This window comes from Balaenoptera acutorostrata, chromosome 7 (assembly GCF_949987535.1).
Source record: "Balaenoptera acutorostrata chromosome 7, mBalAcu1.1, whole genome shotgun sequence".
NCBI lineage: Eukaryota > Metazoa > Chordata > Mammalia > Artiodactyla > Balaenopteridae > Balaenoptera > Balaenoptera acutorostrata.
Window position 1 is genome coordinate 73,670,726 of NC_080070.1, and position 20,038 is coordinate 73,690,763.

The window sequence follows — 20,038 nt, forward strand, 5'->3', positions numbered from 1 at the left end:
AGAACATGGTATATCTTTCCATCTGTTGGTATCATCTTTAATTTCTTTCATCAGTGTCTTATAGTTTTCTGCATACAGGTCTTTTGTCTCCCTAGGTAGGTTTATTCCTAGGTATTTTATGCTTTTTGTTGCAATGGTAAATGGGAGTGTTTCCATAATTTCTCTTTCAGATTGTTCATCATTAGTGTATAGGAATGCAAGAGATTTCTGTGCATTAATTTTGTATCCTGCAACTTTACCAAATTCATTGATTAGCTCTAGTAGTTTTCTGGTGGCATTTTTAGGATTCTCTATGTATAGTATCATGTCATCTGCAAACAGTGACAGTTTTACTTCTTCTTTTGCAATTTGCATTCCTTTTATTTCTTTTTCTTCTCTGATTGCCGTGGCTAGGACTTCCAAAACTATGTTGAATAATAGTGGTGAGAGTGGACATCCTTGTCTCATTCCTGATCTTAGAGGAAATGCTTTCAGTTGTTCACCATTGAGAATGATTTTTGCTGTGGGTTTGTCATATATGGCCTTTATTATGTTGAGGTAGGGTCCCTCTCTGCCCACTTTCTGGAGAGTTTTTATCATAAATGGGTGTTGAATTTTGTCAAAAGCTTTTTCTGCATCTATTGAGATGATCATATGGTTTTTCTCCTTCAATTTGTTAATATGGTGTAGCACATTGATTGATTTGCGTATATTGAAGAATCCTTGCACCCTGGGATAAATCCCACTTGATCGTGGTGTATGATCCTTTTAATGTGTTGTTGGATTCCATTTGCTAGTATTTTGTTGAGGATGTTTGCATCTATATTCATCAGTGATATTGATCTATAATTTTCTTCTTTTGTAGTGTCTTTGTCTGGTTTTGGAATCAGGGTGATGGTGGCCTCATAGAATGAGGTTGGGAGTGTTCCTTCCTCTGCAGGTTTTTGGAAGAGTTTGAGAAGGATGGGTGTTAGCTCTTCTCTAAATGTTTGATAGAATTCACCTGTGAAGCCATCTGGTCCTGGACTTTTGTTTGTTGGAAGATTTTTAATCACAGTTTCAATTTCATTACTTGTGATTGGTCAGTTCATATTTTCTGTTTCTTCCTGGTTCAGTCTTGGAAGGTTATACCTTTCTAAGAATTTGTCCATTTCTTCCAGGTTGTCCATTTTATTGGCATAGAGTTGCTTGTAGTAGTCTCTTAGGATGCTTTATATTTCTGCAGTGTCTGTTGTAACTTCTCCTTTTTCATTTCTAATTTTATTGATTTGAGTCCTCTCTTTTTCTTGATGAGTCTGGCTAATGGTTTATCAATTTTGTTTATCTTCTCAAAGAACAAGCTTTTAGTTTTATTGATCTTTGCTATTGTTCCCTTTGTTTCTATTTCATTTATTTCTGCTCTGATCTTTATAATTTCTTTCCTTCTGCTAACTTTGGGTTTTGTTTGTTCTTCTTTCTCTAGTTCCTTTAGGTGTAAGGTTAGATTGTTTACTTGAGATTTTTCTTGTTTCTTTAGGTAGGCTTGGATAGCTATAAACTTCCCTCTTAGAACTGCTTTTGCTGCATCCCATAGGTTTTGGATCGTCGTGTTTTCATTGCCATTTGTCTCTAGGTATTTTTTGATTTCTTCCTTGATTTCTTCAGTGACCTCTTGGTTATTTAGTAACGTATTGTTTAGCCTCCATGTGTTTGTGTTTCTTATGTTTTTTTGCCTGTAAATCATTTCTAATCTCATAGCGTTGTGGTCAGAAAAGATGCTTGATATGATTTCAATTTTCTTAAATTTACTGAGGCTTGATTTGTGACCCAAGATGTGATCTATCCTGGAGAATGTTCCATGCGCACTTGAGAAGAAAGTGTAATCTGCTGTTTTTGGATGGAATGTCCTATAAATATCAATTAAATCTATCTGGTCTATTGTGTCATTTAAAGCTTGTGTTTCCTTATTTATTTTCATTTTGGATGATATGTCCATTGGTGTAAGTGAGGTGTTAAAGTCCCCCACTATTATTGTGTTACTGTCGATTTCCTCTTTTAGAGATGTTAGCAGTTGCCTTATGTATTGAGGTGCTTCTATGTTGGGTGCATATATATTTTTAATTGTTATATCTTCTTCTTGGATTGATCCCTTGATCATTATGTAGTGTCCTTCCTTGTCTCTTGTAACATTCTTTATTTTAAAGTCTATTTTATCTGATATGAGTATTGCTACTCCAGCTTTCTTTTGATTTCCATTTGCATGGCATACCTTTTTCCATCCCCTCACTTTCAGTCTGGATGTGCCCTAGGTCTGAAGTGGGTCTCTTGTAGACAACATATATATGGCTCTTGTTTTTGTATTCATTCAGCAAGCCTGTGTCTTTTGAGTGGAGCATTTAATCCATTCACGTTTAAGGTAATTATCGATATGTATGTTCCTATGACCATCTTCTTAATTGTTTTGGGTTTGTTTTTGTAGGTCCTTTTCTTCTCTTGTGTTTCCCACTTAGAAACGTTCCTTTAGCATTTGTTGTAGGGCTGGTTTGGTGGTGCTGAATTCTCTTAGCTTTTGCTTGTCTGTAAAGCTTTTGATTTCTCTATCGAATCTGAATGAGATCCTTGCTGGGTAGAGTAATCTTGGTTGTAGGTTCTTCCCTTTCATCACTTTAAGTCTATCGTGCCACTCCCTTCTAGCTTGTAGAGTTTCTGCTGAGAAATCAGTTGTTAACCTTATGGGAGTTCCCTTGTATGTTATTTGTCGTTTTTCCCTTGCTGCTTTCTATAATTTTTCTTTGCCTGTAGTTTTTGTCAATTTGATTACTATGTGTGTTGGCGTGTTTCTCCTTGGGTTTATCCTGTATGGAACTCGCTGCGCTTCCTGGACTTGGGTGGCTATTTCCTTTCCCATGTTAGGGAAGTTTTCAACTATAATCTCTTCAGATATTTTCTTGGGTCCTTTCTCTCTCTCTTCTCCTTCTGGGACGCCTATAATGCGAATGTTGTTGCATTTAATGTTGTCCCAGAGGTCTTTTAGGCTGTCTTCATTTCTTTTCATTCTTTTTTCTTTAGTCTTTTCCGCAGCAGTGAATTCCACCATTCTGTCTTCCAGGTCACTTATCCGTTCTTCTGCCTCAGTAATTCTGCTATTGATTCCTTCTAGTGTAGTTTTTATTTCAGTTAGTGTATTGTTCATCTGTTTGTTTGTTCTTTAATTCTTCTAGGTCTTTGTTAAACATTTCTTGAATCTTCTCGATCTTTGCCTCCATTCTTTTTCCAAGGTCCTGGATCATCTTCACTATCATTATTCTGAATTCTTTTTCTGGAAGGTTGCCTATCTCCACTTCATTTAGTTGTTTTTCTGCGGTTTTATCTTGTTCCTTCATCTGGTATATAGCCCTCTGCCTTTTCATCTTGTCTATCTTTCTGTGAATGTGGTTTTTGTTCCACAGGCTACAGGATTGTAGTTCTTCTTGCTTCTGCTCTCTGCCTTCTGGTGGATGAGGCTATCTAAGAGGCTTGATGGGAGGGACTGGTGGTGGGTAGAGGTGACTGTTGCTCTGGTGGACAGAGGTCAGTAAAACTTTAATCCACTTGACTGTTGATGGGTGGGGCTGGGTTCCCTCCCTGTTGGTTTTTGGCCTGAGGCAACCCAACACTGGAGCCTACCTGGGCTCTTTGGTGGGCCTAATGACAGACTCTGGGAGTGCTCACACCAAGGAGTACTTCCCAGAACTTCTGCTGCCAGTGTCCTTGTCCCCATGGTGAGACAGAGCCACTCCCTGCCTCTGCATGAGACCCTCCAACACTAGCAGGTAGGCCTGGTTCAATCTCTCCTGGGGTCACTGCTCCTTCCCCTGGGTCCCGATGCACACACTACTTTGTGTGTGCCCTCCAAGAGTGGAGTCTCTGTTTTCCCCAGTCCTGTCTAAGGCCTGCAATCAATTCCCACTAGGCTTCAAAGTCTGATTCTCTAGGAAATCCTCCTCCTGTTGCCAGACCCCTAGGTTGGGAAGCCTGATGGGGGGCCCAGAACCTTCACTCCAGTGGGTGGACTTCTGTGGTATAAGTGTTCGCCAGTCTGTGAGTCACCCACCCACCATTTATGGGATTTGATTTTACTGTGATTGCGCCTCTCCTACTGTCTCATTGTGGCTTCTCCTTTGTCTTTGGATGTGGGGTATCTTTTTTGGTGAGTTCCAGTGTCTTTCTGTCGATGATTGTCCAGCACCTAGTTGTGATTCTCCAGTCATTTGCTTTCTAGCAAAGAAATACGTGTACAGATCCTCAGTGGGCCCTCTTTATCATTCTCCTATGATATATATACTACTTTGGTCCTATGCCTCTCTATTTCTTGGATTTACTTCCTTGCTTTGTAGAAGTACATTCTTAAGTGAATTATTCAGAAAGAGTACGGTGGAATTAAACTTCTGAGTCCTTACATGTCTTGAAGTATGTTTAAGTAACATACTTTAATCCTAGTATGTAATGGCTGGAAGTAGAATTAAAGATTAAAAATAATTTTCCCTCAAAATGTAAGGACATTCAGTGTTGCTGATTAGGAGTTTAATGCCAATCTCATTCTTCATCTCTTTTTGAGGATGACTTTTTTTTTTAAGGATCTCTGGGGATTTGAAGTTTCATGAGAATATGTCTAAGTGTGTATATGTTGTTATACGTAGAGCTTGGCACTGGTTAGACTTATCACATCAGGAGACTTGAGTCATTCTTCAGTTCCTAAAATTATCTCCTGCTACTAGTTGAAAATTTTCCCCTCTCTCTTTCTCAGGATTCTCACGGACCCTATTATTCAAATACAAGACTCTATATTGATCGTTTATGTCTGTTTTCCCACTTATCATTTTATATTTTATCTGCTTCCTTTTATAAGGGACTACTTCAATTTTTACTTTTTCAGATACCTTACTAATTTATGCAGTTGCAGTTTTATCTTTAAGTGCTTCCCTTGTTCTTTAATTGTTCTTTTTCATAACAGCATATCTGCGTTTTAGCTAAAATGATTTCTTGAATCTCTTTGAGAAGATTCTTTCTGTTCCTGAACTATCTCTGTTTTGTCCAGAGTTGTTTATGTTTATTTTAAACTTGTTTTTCTTCATAATACTGTGTCTCCTTATATATGCTGGGATATTCCTAACTTGCCATTGATATTTATGAAAGTAGTAACTGGTATCAGTTTTCCCTGTGGTTGTGTAAATGGGTCAACTGGGAGCTCTGTGTCAGCCACTGTGGGTTAGAGTGTATGGACCGCCAAATCCCACTTAGGGTTAGCATTCCAGAAGATGGCTCATGGTCTCTGTATCTCCCTAAATGACTGTACATGGGGGACAGTATCCACATTAGAGGGCTTGGCTTTCTCCAGACACATCCTTTTCTTAAGAAAGAATCATCTAAATGTTTTGTCTGGGTTGCTGGCATAGAGGAAAGGTAATTAAGGTGTTGAGCTATAGTCCTGGTCTTCTTAACCAGCTAACATTTTTAAATTTCTTGTTTTCAGTCCTGCCTCTTTTTCCTTCACCATACCTGTTTCTTCAGTGGGGTTCCATTGGGTAGAGTGCCTCCCATCTCTTCTGTGGTAGCCTTCTTTTTGTTTCATTGTTTTAATATGCACCCAATTTCCCTTTTCTGGAAATTTACTTAAAATATCTGTTTGTTGACAACCCTCACATCCTCACTTTTTGTTATACATCTATTCACTTTTTTGGATTCTGATACTTGGTAGCATTTTATTTTAAAATACTATTGGACTTACAGAAAAGTTGTAAGAATAGCACAGAGTTCCTGTATGCCCTACACCCAGCTTCCCCTCATGTTAAAACTTACATAACCACAGCACAATTATCAAAATTAAGAAATGAATATTTGTATAATACTGTTAGCTAAGCTACAGATTTTATATGGAACCGAAGTTTTCCCATGAATGTCCTTTTTCTGTTCCAGTATCCAATCCAGAGCCTCACATTGTACTCAGATGTCATGTCTCCTTAGTCTCCTCCAACCGGTAGCAAGTCCTTAGTCTTTCCTGACCAGGACTTTTAAAGTGTCCTGGTCAGTTTATTTTGTAAATATCCCTCAACTTGGGTTTGTCTGATATTTTCTCATTATTAGATTTGAGATTGTATGTTTTTACCAAGTATACTATAGAACTGATCTGCCTATCTCAGGGAGTAGTGATGTTAATGTCTTATCACTAGAGATGTAAACTTTGATCACTTTATTACAACAATATCTTGTTCAAGTGGTTATTTTCTGTTTCCCTCATTTCTTCTATACTTAATAGTTGAAAGTTTTCCTTAAGCAGAGCTATTTCTTCTTTTCTGTATTTATTCTATTATTTTTTAATCTCTGTAAGGATTCTTGGATACTTACTTGACTCTATGGCTTATAATCCAGTACTATCATTGTTTATTTTGTTCCTCAGATTGTCACAGCTTTGGCCATTGGGAGCTCTTTCACCTTACCTTATATACCCTACTGACATGCCCCTATCTCTTTGAGCCTTTCATTGTTTTCTATCACCAGAAGATGTTCCAGAAATACCTTGTATTTTCCCTGACACAGTCCTGGGATCAACCACTTCTCCAGGAATCCCTGGATCCTTTTTTTGTTGTTGTTTATAACATTTTTATTGGAGTATAATTGCTTTACAATGGTGTGTTAGTTTCTGCTTTATAACAAAGTGATTCAGTTATACCTATACATATATCCCCATATCTCTTCCCTCTTGTGTCTCCCTCCCTCCCACCCTCCATATCCCACCCTTCTAGCTGGTCACAAAGCACCGAGCTGATCTCCCTGTGCTATGCAGCTGCTTCCCACTAGCTATCTATGTTACATTTGGTAGTGTATGTATGTTCATATATACACTACCACTCTCTCACTTTGTCCCAGCTTACCCTTCCCCCTCCCTGTGTCCTCAAGTCCATTCTCTAGTAGGTCTGCATCTTTATTCCCATCTTGCCCCTAGGTTCTTCATGACCTTTTTTTTTCTTTTTAGATTCCATATATATGTGTTAGCATACGGTATTTGTTTTTCTCTTTCTGACATACTTCACTCTGTATGACAGACTCTAGGTCCATCCACCTCACTACAAATAACTCCATTTTGTTTCTTTTTATGGCTGAGTAATATTCCATTGTGTATATGTGCCACATCTTCTTTATCCATTCATCCATCGATGGACACTTAGGTTGCTTCCATGTCCTGGCTATTGTAAATAGAGCTACAATGAACATTGTGGTACATGACTCTTTTTGAATTATGGTTTTCTCAGGGTATGTGCCCAGTAATGGGATTGCTGGGTCGTATGGTAGTTCTATTTTTAATTTGTTAAGGAAACTCCATACTGTTATCCATAGTGGCTGTATCAGTTTACATTCCCACCAACAGTGTATGAGGCTTCCCTTTTCTCCACACCCTCTCCAGCATTTATTGTTTGTAGATTTTTTGATGATGGCCACTCTGACCGATGTGAGATGATATCTCATTGTAGTTTTGATATCCATTTCTCTAATGATTAATGATGTTGAGCATTTTTTCATGTGTTTGTTGGCAATCTGTATACCTTCTTTGGAGAAACGTCTATTTATGTCTTCTGCCCATTTTTGGATTGGGTTGTTTGTTTTTTTGGTATTGAGCTGCATGAGCTGCTTGTAAAGTTTGGAGATTAATCCTTTGTCAGTTGGTTCATTTGCAAATATTTTCTCCCATTATCAGGGTTGTCTTTTCATCTTGTTTATGGTTTCCTTTGCTGTGCAAAAGCTTTGAAGTCTCATTAGGTCTCATTTGTTTATTTTTGTTTTAATTTCCATTTCTCTAGGAGGTGGGTCAAAAAGGATCTTGCTGTGATTTATGTCATAGAGTGTTCTTCCTATGTTTTCCTCTAAGAGTTTGACAGTGTCCAGTCTTACATTTAGGTCTTTAATCCATTTTGAGTTTATTTTTGTGTATGTTGTTAGGGAGTGTTCTAATTTCATTCTTTTACATGTAGCTGTCCAGTTTTCCCAGCACCACTTATTGAAGAGACTGTCTTTTCTCCATTGTATATTCTTGCCTCCTTTATCAAAGATAAGGTGACCATATGTGTGTGGGTTTATCTCTGGGCTTTCTATTGATCTGTATGTCTGTTTGATCTATATTTCTTTTTTTGTGCCAGTACCATACTGTCGTGATTACTGTAGCTTTGTAGTATCATCTGAAGTCCAGGAGCCTGATTCCTCTAGCTCCGTTTTTCTTTCTCAAGATTGCTTTGGCTATTCGGGATCTTTTGTGTTTCCATACAAATTGTGAATATTTTTGTTCTAGTTCTGTGAAGAATGCCCGTGGTAGTTTGATAGGGATTGCATTGAATGTGTAGATTGCTTTGGGTAGTAGAGTCATTTTCATAATGTTGATTCTTCCAGTCCAAGAACATGGTATCTCTCTCCATCTGTTTGTATCATCTTTAATTTCTTTCATCAGTGTCTTATAGTTTTCTGTATACAGGTCTTTTGTCTCCTTAGGTAGGCTGAGTCCTAGGTATTTTATTCTTTTTGTTGCAATGGTAAATGGGAGTGTTTTCTTAATTTCACTTTCAGATTTTTCATCATTAGTGTATAGGAATGCAAGAGATTTCTGTGCATTAATTTTGTATCATGCTACTTTACCAGATTCATTGATTAGCTCTAGTAGTTTTCTGGTAGCATCTTTAGGATTCTCTATGTATAGTATCATATCATCTGCAAACAGTGACAGCTTTACTTCTTCTTTTCCGATTTGGAATCCATTTATTTCTTTTTCTTCTCTGATTGCTGTGGCTAAACCTTCCAAAACTATGTTGAATAATGCTGGTCAGAGTGGGCAACCTTGTCTTGTTCCTGATGTTGATGGAAATGGTTTCAGTTTTTCAACATTGAGGACCATGTTGGCTGTGAGTTTCTCATATATGACCTTTATTATGTTGAGGGAAGTTCCCTCTATGCCTACTGTCTGGAGGGTTTTTATCATAAATCGGTGTTGAATTTTGTCAAAAGCTTTCTCTGCATCTATTGAGATGATCATATGGTTTTTCTCCTTCAATTTGTTAATATGGTGTATCACATTGATTTGCATATATTGAAGAATCCTTGCATACCTTGGATAAACCCCACTTGATCATGGTGTATGATCCTTTTAATGTGCTGTTGGATTCTGTTTGCTAGTATTTTGTTGAGGATTTTTGCATCTAAGTTCATCAGTGATACTGGCCTGTTGTTTTCTTTCTCTGTGACATCTTTGTCTGGTTTTGGTATCAGGGTGATGGTGGCCTTGTAGAATGAGTTTGGGAGTGTTCCCCCCTCTGCTATATTTTGGAATCTCCTTTTTCATTTCTAATCCTATTGATTTGAGTCTTTTCCCTTTTTTTCTTGTTGAGTCTGGCTAATGGTCTATCAATTTTGTTTATCTTCTCAAAGAACCAACTTTTAGTTTTATTGATCTTTGCTATCGTTTCCTTCATTTCTTTTTCATTTATTTCTGATCTGATCTTTATGATTTCTTTCCTTCTCCTAACTTTGGGGTTTTGTTGTTCTTCTTTCTCTAATTGCTTTAGGTGTAAGGTTAGGTTGTTTATTTGAGGTGTTACTTGTTTCTTAAGGTAGGATTTTATTGCTCTACACTTCCCTCTTAGAACTGCTTTTGCTGCACCCCATAGGTTTTGGGTCATCGTGTTTTCATTGTCATTTGTTTCTAGGTATTTTTTGATTTCCTCTTTGATTTCTTCAGTGATCTCTTGGTTATTACATAGTGTATTGTTTAGCCTCCATGTGTTTGTATTTTTTACACGTTTTTTCCTGTAATTGATATCTAGTCTCATAGCGTTGTGGTCAGAAAAGATACTTGATACAATTTCAATTTTCTTAAATTGACCAAGGCTTGATTTATGACTCAAGATATGATCTATCCTGCAGAATGTTCCATGAGCTCTTGAAAAGAATGTGTATTCTGTTGTTTTTTGATGGAATGTCCTATAAATATCAATTAAATCCATCTTGTTTAATATATCATTTAAAGCTTGTGTTTCCTTATTTATTTTCATTTTGGATGATCTGTCCATTGGTGAAAGTGGGGTGTTAAAGTCCCCTACTATGATTGTGTTACTGTCGATATCCCCTTTTATGGCTGTTAGTATTTGCCTTATGTATTGAGGTGCTCCTATGTTGGGTGCATAAATATTTACAATTGTTATATCTTCTTCTTGGATTGATCCCTTGATCATTATGTAGTGTCCTTCTTTGTCTCTTGTAATAGTCTTTGTTTTACAGTCTATTTTTTCTGATATGAGAATTGCTACTCCAGCTTTCTTTTGATTTCCATTTGCATGAAATATCTTTTTCCATCCCTTCACTTTCAGTCTGTATGTGTACCTAGGTCTGAAGTGGGTCTCTTGTAGACAGCATATATACAGGTCTTGTTTTTGTATCCATTCATCCTGTCTATGTCTTTTGGTTGGAGCATTTAATCCATTTACATTTAAGGTAATTATCAATATGTATGTTCGTATGACCATTTTCTTAATTGTTTTGGGTTTGTTATTGTAGATCTTTTCCTTCTCTTGTGTTGCCTGCCTAGAGAAGTTCCTTTAGCATTTGTTGTAAAGCTGGTTTGGTGGTGTTGAACTCTCTCAGCTTTTGCTTGTCTGTAAAGGTTTTAATTTCTCCATCAAATCTGAATGAGATCCTTGCTGGGTAGAGTAATCTTGGTTGTAGGTTTTTCCCTTTCATTACTTTAAATATGCCCTGCCACTCCCTTCTTGTTTGCAGAGTTTCTGCTGAAATATCAGGTGTTAACCTTATGGGGATTCCCTTGTATGTTATTTGTTGTTTTTCCCTTGCTGCTTTTAATATTTTTTCTTTGTATTTACTTTTTGATAGTTTGATTAATATGTGTCTTGGCGTGTTTCTCCTTGGATTTATCCTGTATGGGACTCTCTGTGCTTCCTGGACTTGATTAACTATTTCCTTTCCCATATTAGGGAAGTTTTCAACTATAATCTCTTCAAATATTTTCTCAGTCCCTTTCTTTTTCTTTTCTTCTTCTGGGACCCCTATACTTCGAATGTTGTTGCGTTTAATGTTGTCCCAGAGGCCTCTGAGACTGTCCTCAGTTCTTTTCATTCTTTTTTCTTTATTCTGCTCTGCAGTAGTTATTTCCACTTTTATTTTCCAGGTCACTTATCCAGTCTTCTGCCTCAGTTATTCTGCTATTGATCCCTTCTAGAGAATTTTTAATTCCATTTATTGTGTTGTTCATCATTGTTTGTTTGCTCTTTAGTTCTTCTAGGTCCTTGTTAAATGTTTCTTGTACTTTCTCCATTCTATTTCCAAGATTTTGGATCATCTTTACTATCATTACTCTGAATTCTTTTTTAGGTAGACTGCCTATTTCCTGTTCATTTGTTAGGTCTGGTGTGTTTTTACCTTGCTCCTTCATCTGCTGTGTGTTTCTTTGTCTTATTATTTTGCTTAACTTACTGTGTTTGGGGTCTCCTTTTCGCAGGCTACAGGTTCGTAGTTCCCGGTTTTTCGTATTTGCCCCCAGTGGCTAAGGTTGGTTCAGTGGGCTGTGTAGGCTTCCTGGTGGAGGGGTCTAGTGTCTGTGTTCTGATGGATGAGGCTGGATCTTGTCTTTCTTGTGGGCAGGCCCATGTCTGGTGGTGTGTTTTGGGGTGTCTGTGACCTTATTATGATTTTAGGCAGCCTCTCTGCTAATGGATGGGGTTGTGTTCCTGTCTTGCTAGTTGTTTGGCATATGGTGTTCCTCACTGTAGCTTGCTGGTCATTGTGTGGAGCTGGGTGGTGGCGTTGAGATGGAGATCTCTGGGAGATTTTTGCCGTTTGATATTACATGGAGCTGGGAGGTCTCTGGTGGACCAATGTCCTGAACTTGGCTCTCGCACCTCAGAGGCACAGCCCTGACGCCTGGCTGGAGCACCAAGAGCCTGTCATCCACACGGCTCAGACTTTTGGGAGGTCTGAGGTCTTCTGCCAGCGTTCAGTAGGTTTTCTATAGGAGTTGTTCCACATGTAGATGTATTTCTGATGTATTTGTTTGGAGGAAGGTGATCTCCCTGTCTTATTCTTCTGCCATCTTGAAGCTTCTCCCCTGGATCCTTTTGTTGAAGATTGATGCTAACTGTGCTGTTTGCTACTGTGCTGTCATTGCTTTTAGGAAATACAAAATAACCCATACATACACACATATCTAAAGGTTTTACTGAGTCTGTTTACCTGATATATATTTAAAACCATGAGTTCATATGTATATTTTTATAATTTTCTTTCAGTGGGATATTGGGAAAAGATGAGGGACTAACACATATGCTTTGTTTGCTGTCTTTTACCAGAAAATCCAATAATTCAGATAAAATTTTAAATGAATGCCTTTGAGGATTTGTTCTATTTAAGAAAAGTTATATTATTTTCCCCACTCAGTACTCCCAATATGTTTTCAGTCTTTCAAACATGATAGATCTTTTGAATAAAAATCAGTCTAGACTAACATAAAAAGAAGAGTGCAAACACTTGCATGTACATTGCTAAAATATTTGCCACAGTAAGGAGATCTGTGGAGTCTTAGTCTCATCAGTTTATCAGAGAACTGAGCATTAAAGAGTTTAATACTAACAATGGGAAAATAAATAAGATTCAGTTCAAAATTTAGCACATCTTTAAGCCAAACAGTATTTGCAACATGGTAGACACTCAGTCCATACTTGTTAAAATGCCTGAATGGACCTTATCAATATCACCACCAATAAGCACCTGTTGTCATGGAGTTCCTCAGTACCCAGAATATCTTGTAGCATAGCATTACACAATTCTTATAACCGTTCATCACTAACTCATTCAACAAACAGCTACTACTCGGACACAATTCTAAGCATGTATATTTTTAAATGGAAGGAGTTTATCAAGTGATGTATTTTTTTCAAATTTTCCATTTTTCCTTACTTTTTGGAGTGAATTCGAGTGTATAGGATTAGTCTTGTGAAATAGAGCATTTTGAAAGCCTGTGTGAAATTGTAAAATCCATGTTTGTATATTCAGGAATAACATACATAACACATGTGATACTTGCTTCGGACAGAAACTAGTGGATTCTGAATATTTGGAGATACGTGGCATATCTCCAAATAAACATATTTCCTCTGTAAGTGGGTAAGGTCTTTGTTAACAAAATAGTTGCATTGGAATAAAAACCTACTCCAGTCCATACCAACTTTCCAATTGCAGACCAAATTTCTATTTTGTTCTAAGGTTAGATCTTTTTTTTTTTTAATTTTGGCAAAAATGGACATTTATAAAAATGTTTTGTTGGAGGGAATGGTTTGTGTCTCATCCTCTTTTTTATTTTATGCCTTCATTTTGATGGAGGCATCCAATACCTTCCTTTGATGTTTGTGGGAGATAATATCTTTTTGTTTGATATTTTAAATATCTGAAACTCTATCATCTATTCAGTTTTGCAGCTTAGATGTATATGAGATTATAATTTTTTTAATATTTTCCTTAGACTTTCCTTCATAAGATAATTTCCTAAATGGGTCCTTCAAGTTTCTTGCCTATTTTTCACATCTCCGTTTTGTGTTGTACTTTCTGAGAGAATTTGTCAACTTTATCTTCTAAACAGTCTATTACACATTTTTTTTGCTGTTTCTTCTTTTTCTTAATAGCACCCTCTTTTCATTTCTTAGATGTACTATCTTATGTCTTTGAGGATAATCCAAATTTCTGTAATTATAGTCTCTTCCCTGCACTTTCTCTTGTTTGCAGAGTTCCCTTTCGTTTATTCATTTGTTTGCGTGTTACTTTTCTTGTCTTTCATGCTAGAAACTTTCTTCACACAGTCCATCATATTGGAGAAAGGGGCATTGAAAAGTTAAGTGAGAGCTCTGTATAATTGAGGGGGCCTTTTTGACTGGTGAATTCACCATAGGAAAATAGAAGAAAAAACCTGACTGTTGGTCTGAGTGACTCAGAAATGTCAGTCTCTGTAGGTATTTTCTCTTTGGCCAGTTTGTTCTTCCAGGAAGACAGGGAAAAGTCAGCTTGCTTTTTGTGGCTCCCTCTCTGTAGATTTACACGTATGCTTCCGCTTTCCCCTCCGTAGAGCATCTGTAAGTTTCCCATATTCTAAAATTATGTTGGCAGACCTTGTCTCCTGTTCTATCTTTGTCTTTCAAAAATATATACATAAATATTTTATATCCATATGTAGAGAGAAGCCTTTATGGAGAAGGTAGTAAGTGAGCTGTGCGTTGAAGGATGTTTATCCTTCAATTAATCTTAAAAGTATAGATTGACTGGGGAGGAAGAAGAGTAGGGGAAGAAATCTTCCAAAGAGATGGAAAGGAGATGGAAAAGTATAATGCATGGTTAGTGTAATGCATATGACTGAAGGGACAGCATTGCTTAATCATCTACCTCCATATTTTCCTAAGAGGAGTGTTTGTTCTCTAAGATTGTACATAGGATTAATCAAGCTAAATAGATGGAGTACCTTGGTAAAACACTCTTGATTCTTTGAGACAATTTATTCCAACATCTAATATTCCAACAATATACATAACATGGCTATTTCACACATATGAAAAGTAGTGACTTCATAACATGTGACACTTTTGTAAAAATTATTGGTATTATTAGGAAGGAAATGTATTGAATATCTCTCCTGATAATGTAGCTGTATTAGAGATTCTTAATTTTACTGAAGAGTAAAATAATGAAGTTGTACATGCTAAACAAAATTAAAATTTTCACTTAGTTTCACAGATGGGCCAATTCAGGTATAAGTAGCTTTCCAAATGTTGGCAAGGCTACCGTGGAAGTCACTTACATGTACCTTTCTGATTTTGAAGGATTGAACTTTTATACTTTTATGACAGTAGTACAGCTATGAAAGATATTTAATTCATTTTAATCTCTACGTAGTTAAGTTTCAAATAAGTATTTTTTTTATTTTATAACGTGAACAACTTCTTGTTTACATGCAAAAAGGTTTAAGTATAAAACCAATATGTGGTCATTGTAAAATATCTGGGAAATTTGCAAATATAAAAAAGTTAAAAGAACTTAATTATGTCATCATTCAAGGATAGCTATTTTAATATTTGGTCTAGTTGTTTCTCCCAAACACACAAAAGAGAACTTACTACTTTTTAAATTCCCTGTAGTGTGAACTATTCCCATATCATTAAATAGTCTTTGAAATTTTGAATTTAGATCATGGCACACTGGTCTTGAAACCTGCACCAAAAAACCATTTGGTTTTATACAGCCCAGTAGCATCCACTAGTCATTCTCTCTCAAATCCAGCTCTGAGGAGGAAGGGGTTAGGGAAGGCTGAGAAGGCTGAGGAGGTAAGTGCTGAAGTGTCTGAGTGGGACCAGCAGGGGCTGCTGTCAGGGATGAGACTGCCACATTCCTGGTGTCTCTGACCTTGGACTCACTTAACATTATAATCTGGATTCTATTAAAGGAATTTCGTGTTTTTCCTTTGCAAGAGTCACCCCCTACCACGACAAACATTTTAAAATGTTTCTTTAAAAAAGTTGGAAAAGCAACTTTTTCCCGAAAGAAATTTATAGTTCAAATTTACACCAAGTTCTCACTAACTGGAGCAAGCCGGGTTTTCACTAAAGCTTCGACTTTCCTCTGTAAAACATTAGTCACTCCCTTGGAAGAAGCAGTTTTTTTATAGGCAGTGGGATAAAACAGCCACAGATGTTCATGTAATATGACGGGCTTTAGAATGTACCTGCAAAGCATTTTTTTTTTTAATTCGGAGAAAAAAAGATGAAAGAAAAAAGACTGAATTGGGATGCTAAAATAACAGTGATTCAGTATTAAGAAAATGATAAGTTTTTGGTCCATTCAAATAGTGTTTTCTTTTCCCCTTTTCTTTATTCTTGGGATGTTCTTGAGGTTGTACCAAGACATTTTCACTGCACAATTTTTAAAGGTATTTGCCATTCCCATGGGTAACTGGTTGCCTTTTTACCATGCAGGACTATAGTGAAGCCTGTGGCCAAAGAGTTTGATCCAGACATGGTCCTGGTTTCTGCTGGATTTGATGCATTAGAAGGCCACGCCCCTCCTCTGGGGGGCTACAAAGTGACAGCAAAATGTAAGTAATAGACATCATTTTTTACATGTGAATGGTAACTTAGGTGAGACTTTCAGAAATGATTTTAGATGGTGTTTACTGCTTTGTCAGATTCATTCCTCTGTAGAAATTGGCCTTTAAGAAAAACAAAGTTAAATCATTGCCTTTGGTGGGCTTGAAGGGACATTTCAGAACCTTTGGTTTTTCAGGGGTTGTGTTTTGCTATTTAAAGGCAGAAGTGATAGGGCTTCTGTTTAAAATATGTTAAATGACTTGAGAGGTCTAGAAAAGCTAACCGGCTTTTGCAAGTAGAATGGAAGTCACTGCATTTATTTCATTGTATATGGGGTAGAAATAGCTGTTTCCCAATAATGCTATGCTCTTCTAGGTTTTAATACAAAAGTGTAGTTCCCCTTGCTCAGAGGTTCTGTACATGCCTATGGGCAACGATCGGCATCTCTACTGGTATTCTGTTGTTCTGCAAAGGTTAACTTTTTGGCTGTATCCCTTAGCAGCTAGACACCAAATGAACAAATGAATTTTGTGTCATATTGTATTTGAATAACATGACCTAATGGAATCTGGCTATAAAGAGTCTTTCTTTAAGAAGAATTTCCGTGCTCTCCAAGTATGAAAACAAGGCCTATGTATAGTCCACACATGCAGATGTATGCTGGCACTCTGGATATATATTTTTAAAAAAAGATGAGGGAAAAAAGCAAAATTACACCAAGAATAGTATCCACTATTGTGTATTTTAGTGGGGGTTGAAAAGAAACAAACTGAAAACAACCCAAATAGTTTTAAGTGAGAGAGATGTGTTTGGAGCAAATGTGTTTTATTAATTTGAAAAGAACCAAAGAACCAGTATTATGCCAGCCTTTGTTTTAAATTGGCTTTACATGTGACAGAGTTTTCTGCACCTTAATTCTTCCAGTAACATTGTTAGGTAGTAGCGATTTTTAACATCTGTTATTTACTCAGCGTTCTTGGTGCCTTGTTGTCTATTGAAAATATATTGAAAGAGGCAGCTCTACAAACACAAACAAAGCATAATTCACAATTTTGGTAAAATTGAATAGAGAGGTATTTGTTCATATCACATATCTTTATTATCCTTTTTCTTTGTGGAATCCCCCTCACATGGAAGTCAGTCTTTTCACTGCAGATAAACCTCATTTGGGTCAAGACTGGTGAATAGTTTAGTCTAAATAAAGGGTAAAAAAATGCTTGTACCCTAAATTGAGAAAAACCCAAACAATAGAAAACACATGGAGCAAAGATGGAAATCTAGAAAAGGTGTCCCTTGCCATTAAATCCAAGAATCTCCCTCAAAGGGAGGAATGTCTATATTTGGGTCTTTCTCCCTGCCAAGGGGAAAAGTTGTAACAAGTCTGAACTAGCTGGAAGGAACTAATCTTTTTGTTTGCTTGTTTATTTGTTCATTTTTTGCCAAGTCAAATCCAAACTCAGATCTCAAATGTCATCTTGGAAGTTTCTACCTCTTGTTAGCTTTAATACAATGCACCAAGACCTTCTTTATGTTGTGTTTCCTTTATCATTTGGGGGGATGCTCTTCATTGTTTTCTATCCCAGGATAAGTTTATCTATAATTTCTCCAGTCCCCCCCGCCACCCCTCATCTATTTCTTCTCTTCTTTGCCTTTTCTATTCAACAGAACATTGCTTCCTTACTAGCTGACTTGTTTCCTAAGAAAAACACAGATACAAATTTTAAAAATTGACCCTTTTTTGAGTATATGCAGTTTAATAAGGAAAAGATATACAATGAGGAGAGGCAATCTTAGAACCCAAAGAGGCTGTGGTAAAGGCTATCTAAAACAGTTCACGTATTTCATAGATGAGAACATGAATTTATTTCACCACCTGAAATACTTGGGATTAAAACCCAAGTGCTTATCCTGAATTTGTAGTTAGATGAAATTGCATAAGCTTTTACTGGATGTTTTCCACAAAGAAAAACGTTTCATAAAATGCATGAGAATAGAGAACTTGTGTGCACACTACAGAGGCCATTTTGGTGCCCAAGACCCTTAACCACAAGCAGTCTGTGACAGACACCGACTAGTCCCATGCTACTTAAATGAAAAACAGCAGGACATCATATATGAGCAACTTTTTGTATAGCTCATCTCTTGCAGGTCTCAGTTTGCCAGCTATGTTTTCTAGAGATGCTGCCATACTAACTGGGTAGAGGTTAGGATTACTGGACCATTGTATAGTTATTCCCCAAATAGCACACGCCTGGGTCTCTTTTATTCCTTTCTAACCACCTGTCAAATGCATTTTTATTGCTTTGGTCTGAACAGACAATTAATATTGGTCCTTCACTGTCCCATGCCAGAAGTCATTCTCCATTTGAGGAGAGCCCCAAAATGAGGCTAGAAATGGGCTAAAACCTAAAGTAAAAAGTAGGTAGAAATGAAAGAAACACACTTCTTTCCCATTCCTGCAAAACCCACCCTTGCCCGAAGTAGAATGTTTAAGGATTTTAGAGAGTAGTTTGGAGGATACTGTTTTGTCAGAGATGCCAAAATTTTGTCTTAGCACATTGAATAAATCCTCTAAAAAACTTTTGTTTTATAATTCTGAAAGGAAAAGATAAGTCAAAATAACAAATGTTTTTGTTTTTAAACATCTAATTAATTCCCTGATTTTTTTTTTTTTAAGTATTGGTTGATACTTTGACAAAAGTCTCAGCTCACATACAGAGGTAATTTAAAATTAAAGTTGATTCTTGGCTAGTAGTATTTTTCTTCCTCTTTTCTCCTCTCATCTCTTCACATATTGAACGTTCTTTGCTGTGAGAGGAGAATACAAATATTCAGATTTGTTTGTGCTGAAGTTTTAAATAAATTATCTGAATTAGTTATTTGAAATCTATGCTGTTCTTTCAATTAACCACCAGGATTAAGGCCCAAGCTGAATGGAATGAGTATCTTTAGTGTCCTGCCCTAAACCTTACATCAAACTTTACCTTAAAGTTATCAGTTTATCTTTTTAAATACTCTTGTTTGGATCTTATTGTCTTCAGGTTACAGTTTAAGAAGTTTGGCATAACAAGTAAGTGCCATGTTCAAACAGTAAAATTGAGTAAAATTGATTCACCATATTGGAGCACCCCCTGGCTTAACCGTGTTGTCACCATTAAAAAAAAAGTTTCTTTAGTTCAAATTCATTTTACAACAAAACATATTTTTTCTTCCTTTTCAATACACCTGTATATTTTCCGTTTTCCATGGCTTCAGGTAGTGAACTCATATGTGCAAATTGCTTTTATCGTGTGAGTAAGAACTTTCCTTTCTTTGGAATAATGCAAAAATCATTGTGAGATGATAGCCATGTGTGATTAAAAAAAACAAACACATGCTCTTTTTATAAACAGAGCGTAGTTTTATAGTCCTTGAGATAGAAACCACCTCCCTCAGCCAATACACAAGTGTTATTTTGACAAACGAAGAATAGATAATAGTTGGGGAAAAAATCAAATAACATGTCTCAGAGTTTTGAATTACCATCTTCTCCTTGATAGAATGTTTTATCCTTTTTAGTGATCCTCTCATTGCTTTTTCCCTTGTGGAATGTCTGTCAGGGAGATACACTATTGTGGGGCAGATACCTGTCTAAATGAATTGGTACTTAGCTGTGAGTTAATCTTAGGGAAGGACAAAAACTCCTTCATTGGTTAATTCTCCAGAAATAAGTCTCTAAGAAGTTGAGTGCTAAGCCAGTCAACAAATAAGTGCCAGGAAACAAGTTCGTTAAACATATGAGGCTATGCTGATCTACTTCATCTGCTAATGATGGATGTTTGTGCTTCTCTCGTGCATATTCAGGAGTGTCTGGTTCACGATGTCCTCTGCCTACACATTTTATTTGTCCATAGAGTTGAAGGCGGACTGAGCCAGAACTATAAGTAGAT

The 20,038-nt window shown here is 36.8% G+C and overlaps 1 protein-coding gene across 1 annotated transcript in view; it reads left to right on the forward strand.

Annotated features, from left to right (window-relative positions):
• Positions 1-20,038, forward strand: part of HDAC9 (histone deacetylase 9) — a 572,450-nt gene that overhangs the window by 407,472 nt on the left and 144,940 nt on the right. Inside the window, exon 22 of the mRNA XM_057549729.1 lies at positions 15,999-16,117. Coding sequence (XP_057405712.1) covers positions 15,999-16,117 — 119 coding nt within the window. The remainder of the gene's footprint in view (positions 1-15,998; positions 16,118-20,038) is intronic.